This window comes from Lepeophtheirus salmonis, chromosome 14 (assembly GCF_016086655.4).
Source record: "Lepeophtheirus salmonis chromosome 14, UVic_Lsal_1.4, whole genome shotgun sequence".
NCBI classification, from domain to species: Eukaryota; Metazoa; Arthropoda; class Copepoda; order Siphonostomatoida; family Caligidae; genus Lepeophtheirus; species Lepeophtheirus salmonis.
The window spans coordinates 25,943,167-25,962,272 of NC_052144.2; the positions used below are offsets into that span (position 1 = coordinate 25,943,167).

General features: G+C 30.5%; 1 protein-coding gene across 1 annotated transcript in view; it reads right to left on the reverse strand.

Annotated features, from left to right (window-relative positions):
• Positions 1–13,137: 13,137 nt before the first annotated feature.
• Positions 13,138–19,106, reverse strand: part of LOC121129548 (FMRFamide receptor) — a 98,861-nt gene continuing 92,892 nt past the window's right edge. The window contains exon 5 of the mRNA XM_040725267.2: positions 13,138–15,827. Coding sequence (XP_040581201.1) covers positions 15,160–15,827 — 668 coding nt within the window. The 3' untranslated portion in view covers positions 13,138–15,159. The remainder of the gene's footprint in view (positions 15,828–19,106) is intronic.

Below are 19,106 nucleotides of genomic sequence, written 5' to 3' on the forward strand. Positions count from 1 at the left end.
AAAAGACGTCTGGAGCAGTAGGGTATCTCCCCCAACCCCCTATTCTAAATAATGCATTCTTCAAAATCCCTTCACAAACTCGAAAAAAAGTGGTTTCGCTATAATTTAGCTACTGGGTCATTATTTACAAATAATAAGACCTCGAGCCCACTGGAGAAATATTGTACTTTCTATAAAATCGAAATAGAGTCCTCTCGTCATCTATTCTATAGTTGCCCTAGGGTGGTCCCCTTCCGATAGGCAACATAAGGTTAAGTGTTCAGCACTTTTGGAGTGATGTTTTCGGAGAGCGACTCATAATGATGAACCCGACATTGGAATTTAATATGAAGTTGGAGTGCATCATAAGACTTCCTACTATTAATTTATGAAAATAAACAGAGAACCAGCTGTCCCACACCACTATTATTAAACACAATAGAAAATTATATTAGCATGATGACCCTTCTTTGATGCACATCCCTTGTTATGTCGTCTGATTAATTTTATAATATTTATTTTACACACACGCGCTAGGCTTCTCGTGCTCTACCTGTTGTTTCTTACTTATGTCTTTTTGTATCATTATCTCACACAGGAGTCTTTGAAGTTTTTAGGGTAATGATGTATTAAATTGTGTTTAAACTTTTTTTAATTGTTCTATTCTTACTTTATAATTATTAATTTATTAAAACTGTTTTGTATCAAGTTAAAGATGTACCTAAATAAATGGTAGTTATTAAAATAAAAAAAAGACAGACGGATCTCATTATAGATAATTGAATATCATTCAATGTAGCAATCAAATAAAATAAAAAAAATGGTGCTACCCCATCAAATTTCGTTCGTTATTAGCCTATACAGATTTCCACAATTTTTCAGGACCACTCTGTACATATATTGACAATAATTAGTTCAAGAATAGAAATGTAATTTACCCTTAATTTTGAGTAAAAATATTCTAACTTGCTTATGTGTTGATGGACCACATATACAATTGATATTTATAGATTAAAAAACTCTTTATCAAGAGCTCTGAAGAATATGAAAACTATTTATATATGAAATGATTTATTATTAAAGTAACATAAACAGATTCTACATAAAAATGTTTAAAGGAACAATATACTTAACAAGAATTTTTCTAAAGTTCATATTTACTTCAAATCAATTATATTTACCATTTTAAAGTTCCATGACGAGTTAAAATGACTTTTTGAAAATGGACAAATTGTTGAAATCATGGATAATTAAATTAAATGTATTTATACTCCAATTAAATATATTATGTAATTTTGTAAATAGTTAACCTATACTGCTTTTCCTTTCAATTTAAAGCTAAGGTGAATAAACTTTAACGATTTGAAGAATCGTTAATCCCTGGTACGGGTTCTAGGATGATCAATTTTTTTCAAGGGAGAATGAGGATTGCAAATTATTGCAAAATACCCTTTTTTTGAACTAAAAAAAAACAACTAAAGATACTAAATGTAATATTAAATTATAGCCCCGAAATGGCTTGATAGCTTATAGCCTTGGTGTGTAACATTAATAAATTATAAAGGTTATTTATTTTTCTGGCCTCCAAATACAATTTTGAATTGGAATTTGCAAATAATAAATACTTGAGTGGGTTTGTCAGGTATTGTCTGGTATATTAAGAACTTAAAATTAATTAAGAACTCTTCTGCTTAATATAAAACCAAAAAAAAAAAAGACTGTAAAATTATAAGAATTATTCTCATGTTGGTTTTATGAGTATGAGTATACTAATATGAGGGCATTATATAGGCACTATTCTTTCACGTAATTAGGAGGTGGTTGTTTTACTCTGGATCAGACGCCGTACTCGCAGTCTTGCAGCTGCTTCCCTGAGCATCAAGGAAATCTCCTAAAATCCCAAAATAAATCCCGGCTCTCAGGTTGTACAAGTGAAGTTCTAGGCCAAAATACTGCTTAAACTCATCTGCACCGTATTTTTAGGCACCTAGGAACCTGTGTAACCTATTGTACACCTGAGATCACGGGTTGTGCAGGTGAACTGCTAGGTCCTAAACAAGTTAAATTTCTCTGCCAACCTTCCCCGAGTATCAAAGAACGCTCCTAGTATCCCAAAATACTTCCAAGCTCTCAGATTGTACAGGTGCAGTACTGGGCCTCAAGGTAGTTTAACCTGCACTGGCGACGTATTTTTAAGCACCAAGAACACTTTACAATATGCCGAAATACACCCATCGCACGGGTTGTGTATAAAAGCTGCTGGTCCCTGAGGCAGGTTAAATTTTTCTACTGCCGCTCCCCTGAGCATCAAAAACCCTTTAAATATCCAAAATACACTCTGGTCTCAAGTTGTACAGGCGAAGTGATAAAAAATTTATTTTAAGGCCGCCATGGTCTTAAGGCCAAGAAAGTCTTGCCAGAACCGTTCCTGGAGCCTTACAAACATACATGAACAATTTCAGGAAAATCCATTAATTTTTTTGGTCGTGAATGAAAGACAAACCCAATCACAGACATTTAATATATTCACAGATATTAAGTAATGAGATCACTTGGGAAATTGTCTTTTGTTTTTTTTTCTAAAATTAAGGGATTTATATAAGTTTTATTTTCCAAACCAAGTGTATGTACTGATTAAAATTTCATTAGATTTTCGATATCTTTTTGGTGCATTTATTTGACTTTGTTAACTAATAACAGATGATAATATATTTGATAACAAATTAAAGTTTGTTTACCTTACTATTTGTAGAATAATAGTGAAATGAAAGAGATAGGTAAAATAGAAAACAATCGAGTATTGAATTTTTGTAAGGAGTTGAAAGAACTTATTCTGATAATATCAAATTAGTAATAAAAATATTTCTTTTAATTCAATTTATGAACGTCATTTTGCCTGTGCAGAAAACTGCACTGGGAAAAATTGCCCGTGGAAGACTTCCTTGGAGAAAAATGTCAGTTAAGAAAAATGCCCGTATTTTGTTCAAACTGCATGATGAAAAATAACACATTATAAATTCGCTAAATATTATTTATGACAAATATCTAAAGATATTTGTTTGTTCCATCCACAAAGGAAGTACCTTCAAGTAAGTAGTATTATTGCAATAAAGGAAGAGACGGGAAAAGAATAAATAGCTTAAGACCTCTTAAAGTATGGTTGAATACTTTCCGCCGTCTGATTGGCCAGTGTCCTGGGGGTAGTGTGGGATTGTTATAAAACAGTGGCAATACATACTAGGAATATGAGGACTTGGAACAACTATTTTTTGGTATTAGAGGGATTCCTTGGATGTATTCACGATGATTTTTAGCAATCCCAGACTACCAATGAACCAATCTGAAGATAGAGGCCCTGAGCTATTTAATCCTTCCCCTCCTTACCAATCCTCTCGATCCATTTCTTAGAAGATTAGATTGAATTTAAAAAATTGCAATGAAATTGTAGAGCAATAGTTTTACTCACACTTGAAGGTACTCCCTTGGGGGATGGAACAAACAAATATGCTTAAATATTTTTGATAAATAATATTAAGATAATTTATAATGTAATATTATTCGTCATAAAGTTTGGAAAAAACATTGGGAATTTTTCTCCATAGCAATTTTCTCTATGGAAATCTTCCCCCGGGTATTTTTCCTTGTACCGTCATTTTGATAGTTTTATTTGTTCACTGCGTAGAAAAAATTTTAATTACATGATAAACAGTCAAACAATAATAAAAATTATATTATCTAAATTTTGTATTATTTAAAAAAAATGTTCCATCCATTTTGCTTATGCTTAACTAGTAGAACTTGATCCCTTGATTGCAAATATTGCCTTATTTTATCTCTCAAAGCCTCGTGGCCTTCAAAAAAGTGCATTTTTAAGGTTAAAAGCTGTTTTAAGCCCTCGGTGTTGAAGATAGGGATAAATTATGTTAACATATTTTAAAACAGAAGGTTAAAAAATTCTAAGGACATTTTAAAAATGCGGTATCATAAAAAAAAACTCAAGTTATCTTTGTTTTAAGTGAAAAATAGGGCAAATAACTGCAAGACGAATAGATTTAAAAAAAAAAATTAAAGTATCTCATTTGATAGCTGAAAATATGAACTTTAATTAAAAAGAAGAACCTCTCCAAAAACGCTCTATATCGTTGTCAATTTGAGGTAAACCCACAACAATATTTCAAGGATCTAACATAAAAAAAATTTGGAATCAGGGGATCAAACTCTATTACATTGAGCATATTCTGTTTTTCTACCAGTTTTGATGTTGGACAATGAAAATTTTGGAAATCAAATTATTATCAGTCAGTTTTTGATGAAGTTATGTATATTATAAAAGATATTTTTGTAGGTATAGCTGTACGTCTCAGTTCCCACATTAAAAAAAATGAAGAAGCCAAGAAATAATAAGGTAATACAAAGAAACAACATTGTTGCAAAACAGTAAATTCAATTCAATAAGCCTTCAAAAAAAAAATGCTTAATATACAGATAAATCCTTTACAAAGCCTTTTTATGATAAATAAAGTATTGCTTATAATCAGATTTAATGTTTTAGGATCATACTGAAAATATTGCCGACAAAATGCATTAGGGGCATTCGAATTGGGTGGGTTAGAGGGGCTGTAGCCCTCCCCAAATTACAGAACTTTTGCTTTTTACAAGAAAATTTAATATTTGAAATTTAAAAAAATACATATATTATTTGAAATTAAATTTTTGAAAGTGTTTAAAAAAATTTTTTTTTGTGAATACCTGTAGATTTTTGAAATTTTTTTTGTGAATAGCTGTGGATTTTGGACTTTTTTCCCGAAAATTTAATTTTTGAAGTTTTTTTCCAAAAAATTTAATTTTTTTGTGAATACCTATATATTTTTTAAACAAATTATTGATTGATCTTTTTTCAAAACAATTTAATTTTTGTGAATATATATAGATTTTAAAAATTTTATAATATTTGAAATTTTTTTCAAAAATATTTATTTTATGAGAATAGTTACTTTTGAAAAAAAAATCGACAAAATTTATTGATTAAAATTTAATATTATAATTTTTTTGAAATATTTTCCATTAATTATTATTTTTTGTTAATAGCCGTGGATTTATAATTTTTTTTTCCAAAATATTTAATATTAAATTTTTGAAATGTTTTTCAAGAAAATTAAATTTTTGCAATTTAATTCCAATAAATTGCAATTTTTGAAATTTTTTTCGAAAATATTTAATTTTTGAAATTTTCTACAAAAAACAAACAAGCCATATATATAATATTTATATAATTTTGCAGACGCCCTTGTGTATATTGAAAGAAAGGTGAAGGATTTTTATAAATCCTGGAGTCTGTAATATCCTAGTTCACTCACTAACGGAGGTTTAAGACATTCATTAAATGATATGGCGTTGGTTAATATAAACCTTCTTTTTTTCTTATCTCTTTCTTGTACGTTACCTACAACCATCAGCTGAGCGATATTATGTCTTGTAAATACATATGTCTCTACCATGAAATTTTGTAGGAATAATTATGATTCAAGGGATATTTTTAATTAAATCATAAAGTTTTTACTGAATATTCATTGATCAAAAGAAACATAAGTAACTATACTGCCGTTCCAATTAAATAGGACCGCATTTGACCTCTCTCGTTGATCTGATAGTAAGATGGCAGAGTTCACGGATATTATATGTGAGGTTTGGAGTTTTGTGAGTTTATTCATTACAATTTTGGCGCACAAACTACAAAGACAATCATACGAGTAATCCGAAAAGCAGTTATTACATAATTAATCATGTCAGGAATAGTGCCCAGGACGTCAAACCAGCTGCATCTTTGGACCTTTACTTTGAGCCCACCTAAAACTTATCTTTTATGAGGCAATGGTTGTTCGGGGGATTTCTAGTATGTCCACTGTGAAGTTTTTACATATGATAACAACTTAACTGAAGGTCATGGTTTTTATTTAGGGAGGCTTTAAGGTCGTGAGGCCAGATAAAGCTTGTACCGGGGGAAAAGTCTAAGGATATGGATGTTGGACGTCAAAGATTTCAAATTCCGAACTTGATGCAAGAAATCTGTGAGATGAATCATTGGCCTGGATCATTGGCGGAGTGGCACAACTTTTCCAGAGAAAACCATTTGTAAAATTTAAAGCCACCATGGTACATAATATATAACTTGAATTAAATCTTTTTATATACTAAAGCAAAGAACTCTGAGCAAATGCTCCAATGTATATTCAAAATAAGGATTATTTGCACGAGTTTATTAAAGAAACTGAAGCTAATAAAGTTTGTTTTTAGTATTTCAACGACAGGTACCCAGAAAAATAATTATACAGGTGTTAAAATTTTCGACTAAATAGGGTTTATGATAAGAAAAATAATGTGGAAGGCAAAGAGTGACTTGTTGATCAGTATGGATATTCTGTACCAAAGAGTTCAGCCATTATTGACTGGTATGCTGAGTTTAACAGAGTTCAAGTACAAGTAGAGATGATGTTGAAAGCTCTTGTGGCACAAAATCAGCAGTTGTTTCGGAAAAAATATGAAAATGTTCACAAACTAGTTTTAAAAGACTATAAAAGGAAGTTGTGTGAAACAATTGACGCCTGAACGATATCAGAAGGTAATGCTTTTAAATTTTACTTAAAAATATGGATAGTCACAACTTGATTTCGAAGTGATTGCTACATTTGCTCACACCGGACCAGAAATAGCAATGCATCAATGATTCAAAGCACTGCTTGGAGCTGCTCAAGATAAATAACAATAACGTCCTTCATCGATATGTGACACTAGTTACAACCCTACACGACTGAATCAAGAAAAGTATCCAGCAGCCGGTGAAAGTCGTTCACAAAACTGAAACGGTTATAAGCTTGATGATTATTATGGATATTCTGTACCAACGAGTTCAGCCATTATTGACTGGTACTGGTGGTCAGAATGCAATGAAATTTTGACACCTACTCTTTGAAAGTTAGTAATAGCTTTAAATTACGTATTCTGTCAATATGCTGCATTATTTACATCTGCGAATATGTATCATTTTAGTGTCTTAGTAAAAGCAAAAACTATTCATGCACTAAATACACTTAATTTGGGAGGAAATGCCAATTATAATCAACTATAAAATTGCACATAATAGCTTTAACAAAAATCAGTTAAAATTAATGTTTTTGTGAGATGCTTTATAAATTCTATTAAGCCCTTCTATTTCAGTTCCTTATTTGTTATATATATATATTCCTCTATAAGTATGTAATTTTTAATTCATATCCGAGACTGACATTTTCTAAAGCTTGGCATTTAGACAGTACATAAAAAACTAATGATTTCATTCACTGCATGCGGTTATTGCTCTGTTTAACTTTTGATTTATTTTAGATGATATATGTGTTCTATGCCGTTACCATTCTGTAAGTCTTTCAATGATGATGAGTAAATTCTGTGTCGAGTTCAAGGTCATGCCAAGAATACAAAAAGGATGAAGCTGGTTAATGAAAAAATAAATGTTTCTTAGTTTATGAAATGATACAACGGATCTTAACTTTATATGTCGTTTCCAAGAATTGATCTTTGCTCGGCAGTCCGTTAATTGAAGCAGGTCTCATATTAATATGTAGATAAATATGATTTAGGTCACCTTTTTTGCAATGAACCATTTTGCAAATCTGAGAATTACATTTTACAATACTCTACCACCCAAAGACAGTAACAAATGGAAGTAATGTCCATGTTTTTAGGCACTATCCACAATATACAGGGGTGGGCAGAAGTATCCGGACATATTTCTGATTGGTTTGATTAAAAATCTAATGCATTTATCTAGCTAAGCTCCAAGGTTAATAGAAATACAAGGTGATACCATAAAGCGTGTACAACTGATGTTTGACTTCCACCACTCTTCGTCATAGTCATACGTTATAGTAAATGAGTTGCGTCTTTTATCAAAATCTGTTTTTCTTGCCCAGCAGTCGGTACGATACATTAAATTGAAAATTCTAGCAATTGTGACGTCCTAGACTATGAGTGATTGCGTAATTTTTCAAAATCTGACTGTCTTGCCCAGCAGTCAGTACAATACATTATATTGAAAATTCTATTAAGCCCGATTACATGATGATCTAATTATGTATTTCTATTAACCTTGCTAAGCCCTAACTTCACTTGAAAGTATTGACCAAAGACAAAAACTTTTGTTTTTATACATGACCTGTTCTGTTTCACCATGAAGAAGCAAGAGCACAAACGTAAAGTCTTGCTATATATTTTTTGAAGCCAGCAACTGTGTTAAAGTCACAAAACATGCCAGGCGCACCGTTTATGACATCTGCAAGCAACTAAAGGTGGGTAACAGGGGTTTCCATTCCTCATGTGGTTCAAACAAAGCCATAAAGGGACTGGTCAATTCCGGGCTGGACTCCAGAGGTCCACAAAAGCAAATCCTGGCATCTCAATGGCTGCACACGCTCGAAGGAGGTCTATTAGTAGCAGGAAGGTAGACAGGTCCATCAAGGACGACATTGTCTTGAATTCCTACATCAGGGGGAAGGCGTAATCTTCGTATCACGAAGATGAAGGACATCAGGTTGCAAAGACACCAGAAACTCCCCCAAATTTTTAAGTCAAATCCAGGCATCACAAACTTATTCAGTAATTATTCAAACTTCACCTTGGACGCTGCTTACAACCCAAATAATCCTTTGATGGAGGCCAAGTTCCTGTGCAAGATAATGGTGTTTGGCTTGATCACCAGTGCCTGGAATGTCATGCCAGTTCGCATTTTTGACAACGGTGTCAAGTTGACAATTTCAGTGTACATGGACCTTCTTAAGAATGTTGTAATGCCATGGCTAGAAACCAAATACCCTCCAGATTAAATGCTAATGTGGGCTCAAGACTCAGCACTTTTTTTATGTTTCAAAACTGACACAACTATCTTGACAGCCAGTTCCACGTCGTTATCAAATCTTATGTGTAGCCTTCCAACAGCCCTAAACTTAACGTGTGTGATTTATAGCTGTGGTCAGAGCTGAGAATGAAGGTAAACGAACATCCCCATATCTGCTTGATATCCTAGAAGCTCTCTATGAAGAGGAACATGTCCTGCTTTAGCAAGAAAGATATTCATTAAGGACTATTAAACCCATATATCCCGTTTACAATTGGTAATCAATGCTGATGGTGATCATATTGAATGATACAACAGCTAATTGCTGAATTTAAATTCCCTATATTATAAATTTAGTCTTAAAATGCCACCTACTATTATTCAAACTTAAATAAAAATATTATTCGGTAACTTCTGCCCACCCCTGTATATGTTATAGTCAACTTTTCAAAATTGTAATATAAGGTTTAATTTTCATTTTAGCTCTGGATATACAGCATTTGAAAAAATATATATATATATTAGTTTCATATTAAGAACTTTTATTTTACTCACTTTTTTTTGAATGATTAGACACATTTTTTAGGAACTGTTTTCGAGATGACTTAATAAATTATTTATCTTTTAAATGCTGTAATGTTTTTGCAGTTGTCATCCTTTTGCAAGACTCTTTATTAATACTTATTTTTGTCAATTAACTGAAGATAAGCATATTAGTCGCAAATACCTCAAATCAAAATTTTAAATCAAGAAATGATTTTTATTCATCAGAGCCTTATCTTAGTATTTCATGATTTTTACTGAGATACAAAAATTATAGTCTTATTTAAATTTTAGGAGAAGGTGCCACATAATAAGTTCTTGAAAGAACTTTACTATAATTTATAAAGAAGGATTATGATTTTTCGTAAAGGATTTGTTTTTTTTTTCCTGATTATAATTATCATTAGGAATGGTTGAAGATAAATGAAACAGTTACTTCTTGAATTCCATTTCACTTTCTCTAGAAATTTAATAAAATCCCTGGTTTTACAATTTTAATGTAACGATCTCTTTCAATGAACTTATTTCTGAATGTAAGTCCACAAAAAAAGAAGAGTTCTAAAAAAATTATTAGTGAGTATTCTGAACACTTAAAGAATATATACAAAGTAATTATTCTTACATAAAGCAGAAGAAAAATGTGGAATCATTCTAAGCACAAATATTATTTTGCAAAGAAATGGTATACATTTGTAGATTGGTATAATACAACAATTGTGTTAATAACAATTTATTTTGCTGATTAATTTTAATGATGAAAAATAATAAAAGCTCTGGAACAAGGAAGGAAACTGTAGGTTATTAATAAACATTTACGAAAATGAATTAGGAAAAGAGTCAAAACAATAGTAGAGCTGTGTTTCTACTCATTTATTTATCAAAGTTATATATTGTTGAACCAAGAAACATTCCTTGGGACACAAATGAACATATATACTTAGATAAAGTTTCTTCAAAATTTTGAAATTTTGAAAAAACTTTAATAAACATTTTTAAACGGATTTTGATATTTTCTTATATAAAATAAATCAAAATATAGTTTATGTAAATTTACTACAAGTAAAAATATAATCAAATAATATTACATATATTTGATTATCTTGAAATCAATATTTTTATTCAATTTAATGGATAAAAAAAATAGAAAAAAGTATTATAATTAATCAACGTAAGGAAAGGATATCCTAATAATGAGTTCTAAGAGAATTGATAAAATACATTTCGCCAAACGAACATTTCGCCGAATGCCAATTTGCTGAATGGACATTTTGCCAATAGTCTACTCAGACTCACTGAGTATACCTTTTAATAAAACCGCTAGTATTATCATAAATGAGGAAAATTTATGAATAATTATTATTGGCCTATAACTGAGCTAGCAGGGGAGCGAATGATCCAAGCTCATTACTATAAAGAGGCCCACTTATTGGGTCATAATTTCAGTTAGGGTTTGAAGTTTAAAAAATAGCTTACAAAATTTTTATTTTAAATTTAAGTAAGTGAACTTCTTGTTTCAGGAAATTTAATCGCTTCTACATTTATAGTTATTGCATGTTCCTCTCTAAAACTGTTTTTTTAGAACAATGAATCCACTCTACTAATTCATATATATAGCCTGCCTGGATTTAAATTATGTATTGAAAGAGAAACAGGATAACATGCTACTGGAGGAAATTATACATTTCTTAAAGAGTCTTTCAGATACTCCATGTACGAACAGAAAGAGGTTTACTATAGCTTTGATGCAAAGTTTATCTGGAATCTTCATAGCTTTAAGGAGGATTTTTGAGCATATTTTGATCTCATCTATGACGGTTTTTAAAGGAGAGGATTAATGAATCAAGCTACATAGCTTTCAAGCTAATTTTAAGCTCTGTTTTTGGAATTAAGACAGGGCCATTTCTAGAGTATACACTTTATGGAATTGTATGACATAGTCATAATCGATTTTGATCATTTTTAGTCAGGGTGTTTATCTCAGCATGAAACTCTATGTCTGAATTTTTATAAATCTGGGTCGGGAGGGCTCGTTTGAGAGTCCTTCAAAGTTGAGTCCTTTTCAAGGTATCTTCGAACTTCAGTGAGACATAACTCCACTCTGATATACCTGATTTACGAAATGAGTGTTTCAAAATACTCACAAGATGTGTTGTGTTTAACTAGTACTTCCATTTAAAAAGTTATATCATTTTTATAACCCCGAATATAGCCTTCAAATATATAAATATTTGTGTCTGAAACAAATTTATTGTGATTATATCATTGCAGTTAGAGTTATTGATTGATATATATGAGATATTACAAAAATTTTCTTTTTTCTTTTTTTAATCAGAAGACTAGACATAGGGTAATATATCGGATTGAAATCAGAAAATTGATATATCTGGTAAAATATCCTATATCTGCATCATAACGGTCATCTTATAAGGATTAATAAACAGGGATTAAATTGATGAAACAGTAATATATAACTCAAATATTTTTTATTGAAATAAATTTGTCAGGATGAAGATCTGGTTCAAAACAATGCAAAACGGCAGAAAAATCTACAAGTATTTTAAATTTGTAATTAACTATGGAAATCAATGATAAAAGGGCCAGAAAAATCCACTATTTAATTGGCTAAATGATTACTATAGATACTACGCGATTTAACTTAGTGCAAAAACTGGGATTTTTTCCCTTTATCTTTAGAAAGTTCTTTATTGCATTTAATAATAGTAAAATAAAACTAATTAAATAGATAAAATAATGGAAATTTTTGTAATAAAAAAAACCAATATAGTATGTACATATTAGTTTAAAATTAATTTTTCCTTTTTATGACCTCATTATTCATGTTAAGAACACAAACTTTTATCAAATAGAAATCTTTGTACTTACTAATATGATATTTTTAAAGAATCAACAATTTGAAGGATATTATGGAAGAGAGAAATTGCTTTCCAAAGAATGAACTGGTGTAACTGGTGACGAATCATGGGTATACGTTTATGATATTGAAACTAAAGCCCAATCGTCCAAATAGTAGAGGAGAAAAACTTATAGCAAAAAATAGTCGAACATCCAAAATACTTCTAAATATTATGTCTGTCACAAACAAACTTAACATACTATATAGCTTTAAACAATAAATAAATGTTCTAATGTACTAACATAAAAATAAGAAATCTAGCATACCAAATATACGTTGCCTGCAAGATTTATAAAGCTAACTTATTGTTTGAACACTCTTCGTATATGAGCCAACCATGACTAAATTGACACTTGAGTACGTAGATGAACTCACTTTTTAAATAATTTTAATTTCAAATTATTTATAATCATAATTATGATTGACTGTGTTTTTTTTTTTTTTTTTGGTCATACCCTAATTAATAAAAAGTTAAATATTAAAAAAAGTAAATCATTTTGTTACTTGTTTGTGTAATTCCTTTCTAGATAAAAAAAATCCTAATCGGATCAAAAGATTGTATCAGAGTCTGAATCGGCGGAAATTTTGGTATCGGTACATCTCTACTCCAGAATTAAAAGTTATTATAATAATCGGTTTGTAAACTTTTTCGTAATCCTGCAAACAAACAGACAAACACAGCTTCCGTTCAACTTTATTGGCAGAAGTCATTAGGAAATGAGATTCGAACATAATATTTGACAGCATTATACATTCCGGGTACAAACTTTTATCCTAAGAATTTAAGTATAAATCCAATAATAACGAAATATTGTATGCTTAAAATTAACGGAATTATTTATTGAATAATTACAAACAGAAAAAACATTTAAATGTACTACGAAAAAGTTGTACAATGAAAGATATATGAATATTTTCTCACAACACAATGAACAGGACGAAAAGTTTTACTATAATAACTCATCATTCACAAAAAAAAAAAAAAATATACGTTACAAAATAATTACACAACGCTAAATTATATATTTGAATATTTAAAAAAAAATATTGATGTAAATTATTTATTCTTATAACACTGATCTAAAAAAAAAATATATATATATATATCTGGGACTGAATTTAAGAGTATTTTTAGACTAATATGATCTAATATTTTTTATATCACTCCACGTTTTTGCACTATAGGAATACCTATTTTCCATTTCTATGAATTTCAAGAAAAATGTATCCTTGTATTGAGGAGTGTAGCAAAAGACCCGGATTATTTAGTTTATTTTTAATTCAGTCTCCTAATAACTAAAAAAAATTATTTTCTTTGAACATCCATTATCTCTATATGATACGAAAATAAACAAAAAAAATAAAATTGTGTTTTAATATTGAAATTTACCTGGAATTAAGTTATTCATTGAAATTAATATAATAGATTGCTGAAACCTAGGAAAAGTGTTTCATTTTATGGTAAAAGGGAACTGTGTAAGTACTTCCATTGAGTTGGCCAATTCGACTATTGTACTTTTTTATGGAACTGTTAGCATAAGATTTAAGGGATGAGAAGCTTTTTATTCACACTTCCAAAATAAGCTTTAAATGTATTCTGTTACCCATATGAAATATGTAACTCTATACTAGTTGGCCATTCTGTAAAGCTTAAGGAACATTGTTCTAGAGAGTTTGCAATATTATGTTAACTGTTCAAGGGTGGTTAGTTGATGTTGAATTGAAAATTACTAACTTTATTTTCGGTCAGCAAAGAGGATCCAAAATACCCCTGTTTTTTAAGTTACTGGGAAAGTTGAGCATTGGGTGGAAAAGTAATGGCTTCAAGGACACACTTTGGCATCAGGAAATAAGAATACTATCAAGGATTCTCCAATAGATAGGAAAAACATTGTATTTTCTCTTTTCCAAATAAAACTTGCATTGATGAAGGGGTTTGTCAATGTTTTTGGTCCCAGTGGAGAATTCTTCAGTCATAAATTTTCAACTTTTCCTGGTCTCAATGTAGAAAAGAAAATGGTTTGAATCCAAATTTTATCACATAAATAAATGAGACAGCAGAAAGGGCTGAGTAGATAATTTTCTAGGGGAAAAAAAGTAGACAACAATGAAGAAATTGGGGAAGAGCTACTAATGATATCTTGAATTTAGAAGGAATACCTAGGTTCAATGTTTACATAGCCATTTGGACAATTTTGAGGAGAACCTTGAAGTTGGATATCAAAGAACAGCCAAGAAATAAAAAATCATATAGTTTATATTTCCTATTGAACTGCGGAAGAAAATTGTATATATGTAATTTTATATTTGATTTGTGTCACTACATTTGATTGTAATTCCTTGATTAAGAATTTACAAAATTTAGTAGAGAAAATTATGTACTTTTACATTGGAACCTTCAATGTGTAGGCTTATGAATAGTTTTCATATGAAATAGAAAAATGCCTCATCTCAAAATCCTGAGTTGATGGACAAAAACTGAGCTCCTATTCATAAACTAATAATTTGTGATAAAACCTTTTGCTAGAAATATCATTTTGACTCGTTTCATAAATCAAAGTCAACCAAGTGGGTGCTGAATTACATTTACAGTTGTAAGCAAGAGCATATATAATGAATATTTAATTTTACTTGAATTTGAACATTACTCAGAGTGCATAAAATTATTGGTTAAAAGACCATTATCAATATTTTTAAGAATTTGATTATTTCACTCATGTTATCCTCAACGGAGTAAAATACAATACAAAATCCAATCATTTTATTAATGAGTCTCCAGAGTGGGTATTTTTTCAAGATATTTTCATTCCAATACGAAGTATTAAACATTTGACAATTAGTCTCCTATGGTATTGTTTAAATCCGTTTTTCCATACATATTTCGATCATTCCTTTGTTTCTTCCTTCGAATTGTATCCAGCAGTGAATGAAATCGCCTTTTTTTTCTTTTCAATGCCTTAGCTTCAACCACAGAGCTTGTATTCTCAATATTGGACGCCTCTATCTCTGGTCCCCTTTGTCCCTCTTCCTCCAATTTGATAGCTGAAAGAGGAATGGAAACAAGAGGAGAATTTCTATTGATGAGAGGAAGAGAAGGAGGAACTTCCGCCCTGGAGGTTCCACTACGACAATAAGAACAAAATCTTGTAAGCACAGCTTTAAAGTGTTTCGAAGCAGAACAATAAATGAGAAAGTTGCCTGAGAAGCTAATCATTATCATGAGTGAGGAAAGAGACTCTGCGCACATTGTCCAAAGAGGTGGAACATACTCTCCCTTGTGCTGCATGCAGTCCAACGTATCTTTAATGAAGTGAAGTGCAAGAGCCGCAAGGAATACGCGGAGAGTGTGACAAATGACGTGCATAATGACGATTCCAATTAGGATTACAGCCAAATTAGTTTCACTGCTACTTAAACTGGTTCGTGGTTCTGAAGAGGAGGAATTGCCATGAGCCAGGCTATTTGATGCACGAATACGGCGGTGTAATTGAGTCTTTCGGATTCCTAAAATAACAAGGATAATTAGTGTTAGTGTTTGAAAGTATTTACAAAATATGATTTAAAGTTATATTTTAAATCCAAATATTTTTGACTGGACCACTACATTTTTAATGGGATTAATTAAAAAAAAAATCTGTTAAGGTTTTAAACCGTTCAGACACTATTTTTGACAATTATCAAATGTAGTTTAAAAATATACAAGTATCATCATTTTGGCTATTTTTAAATGGTGTCTACCGTTTCAAATTTTATTTACTATGAAAACTAACCTGTAATATTTGTATAATGTAGTGTTAATTTCTGAAATTTCCATTAAAAGTATATACATTATGTATCAAGTTTTCAGTAGTTTTTCTCCCTTTTTACACTTTGATTAAATTAATTTTGTTTTTCTTTGATTTAAAAAGAAGTAGTAGACATTTTATCCCTCGTATATTATACCAATAAAATGTCATCAATAGTTTCAAATTATATTGATAAAAAAATCTATTTTTTAAATAACCAATATCTGACCATCAATAATTGGATGAAGGTGAAACTCTACAAATTTATTTTTATAGTCTGTTTCCACAACAAAATGTATTAGTACAATAAAAATATTCTCTAAATTAGGTACTTAAATGGGTATTCATTGCGTATATACTAGGATTTATGTTTTAGAACATAAAAAAACATTTCCAAACTATGAAGTAAGGGATTCAAAATTTCCATATTATGAAGCAGGAACTATTAATAGAGAGCAGTTATAGAGAAAATTGAGCTTCCTTAGCATTTCGTTGTTGTAGTTTTTTGTTAACATTGAGTATAATTTACAACTTTGAAATTTTTTTAAAGAAGAATTATGTCTGAAAATACAATATTTTCTATCGTCTAGTTTAATTTATTTAAGTGACTTATTTTAAAAGTTCTGTGAATAAAATATAAATGCCAAAAAAGTTTTCATATGAGTATTGGTCCTGAACTAGGCCTTTTAGAAGAAACTATAAAAAAAAATAATTAATTATTTCCCATTAAAATGAACCATTAAAATTAACAAATAATGAAATTGAAGGCTTTATTTCTTTCATAACAAAACCCATAAAAGATGGTTTTAAAGGTAATTTAAATTGCATTTTCTCACAATTGGATCATGTCACATGAAACATTGATCAATATTTGAAATTAAATTACCGTTTTGCAGATAATTTTTATTTTTTTATGTAGGTTACTACTTTTTTATTAGTCGAAAGTAGGCTAAAACCAATTTATAGTGTAAATTTAGTCAATGACACAGATATGAGAGGGAACAAAAAATAATTATAGACTCGTGATCAACACGTCAAAGATTTGAAAATTATTTTTTTAGAAAATCTAAAATCTATTTCACTTTATTAGTATTTTTTGGTTCCAAAAAAATTGCTGTGGAGAAAATTGCCAGTGAAAAATTGCCATTCAGAAAATTGACATTGTGAAATTTCTAGTAGTTTACTAACAAACTCGGAATACCTCGGTCCAAAACTCATTTTGTGAAATGGCAGGGGCACCACATAGACAAAAAATGGACTCGAGTCCATGGGTATTCAAGACTACAGCAGGTACACCAAGCAAGTAAAAAACTACCGCCACCTCTTCATAAAACATTAAGGACACCTTCAAATACTTCAAAATGATCCTCCAGCTGTGTAAGCCTACGGTAGGGCCAGCATGTAGGTTAAAATCATCGGCACCGATTCACAAACATTTATGACCTCGCGAAATGCTTCAAAGTAAACTCTGGTATCCATGTCCATGGAATGATTTAGGCTACACCAAAGACACACTGCAGATTGAAAATCAACGCTGCTGCTTCACAAGGCATATATGCCCCTTCCAAAATAAACCTCTGACCCATGGGTTGATTAATACTACAACAAGGTCAATAAGCAGGTTATAAACCACCATCAATACTTCACAAAACAATTAAGCCCCTGCAAATACTTCAAAATAAACCCCTGGCCCATTTGTTGATTAATACTACGACAAGGCCACCAAACATGTTCAAAACCACCATCAATACTTCACGAAACATTTAGGTCTCCTCCAAATACTTCCAAATGAGTCCCAGGCCTACGGGTTCATAAAGGGTACGGCCAAAACACCAAGGGGTTAAGAACCATGGACCTGGGGTGCATTGTGAAGTTATTGGAGGGCCATAATTGCATTATAAAGCTGCTTTTGGAAAGGGTATATATATTTTATAAACTAGATGGGGTTGTTTTTAAGCTTTTTAGTGTATTTCCCGTAGCCATAATCAACCCCTAGTCCCGGGGTTTATTTTAAAGTATTCAGAGGGGTCTGAATGTTTTGTGAAGTGACAGCGGTGGTTTTTAACATGATTGGAGGCCCTGCCATTGAACAAAACAAGTTTTGGGCCGAGGTACTCTGATTTTGTTAGTAGATGATTGGTAATCTCCCCAATGTTAATTTCCCACTTTGACAATTTTCTCCTGAGCAATTTTCCCTATTGGTAATTTTCTCTAGGGCAATTTCCTGTGCATGGTATTTTTTTATAGATACAAATCCTTGTACTACTTATTATACAATTATAGATAAAATCTAACTATTCATTAAGATACTCTAATCTTTTTCGTAATGATAAAAAAAGAACAAAAAAACACAGACAAAAAAATTTATGTTTTTATAAACTGCAAAGTGCAAAACTCTTAGATAGAAGACACATAAAAAATAATAATTGAGAAAAACGGTTTTAAGAGAGCTTTATAAATAATTATATATATTTTCGTTTAAATATCCTACCACTAAACAAAAATTGATTTATTTGATCCATACATCGAAAATTGCTTGATTTTGAAAACAAAGAAACCTCTAAAAATTGAACTCGTGATTTTTTTTTTTTTTTTTTTTTTTTTTTTTTTTTTTTTACATATTTATCTAATAAGAGTTGTATAAATTATAACATAGAGCTTGTGCAAGACTTTTTGTAGTTTCAACGTGTAAACAGATTTCTTATTCATCTAAAGCTTTTATCAATATTAATTCATTCTTGAAAAGATTACAATTAAGTAAAAATTAGTAAGTACTGTATGTGCACATAAAAGACGAAAAGTAACAGAGAGAGTTTTCTAGGTAGTTATATGTGTAAATCTATGCTGAACTCAGAGTACAACTGAGGATCAAGATTTGCATAATTCTAATCTATATGTTCTTACTGGTACTAAGAATAGGCCCTGGGGAAAATGACCATGAAGGAAAATCGCACATAATTGGTTCAAACTTAATGATAAATAATATCACATTATAAAT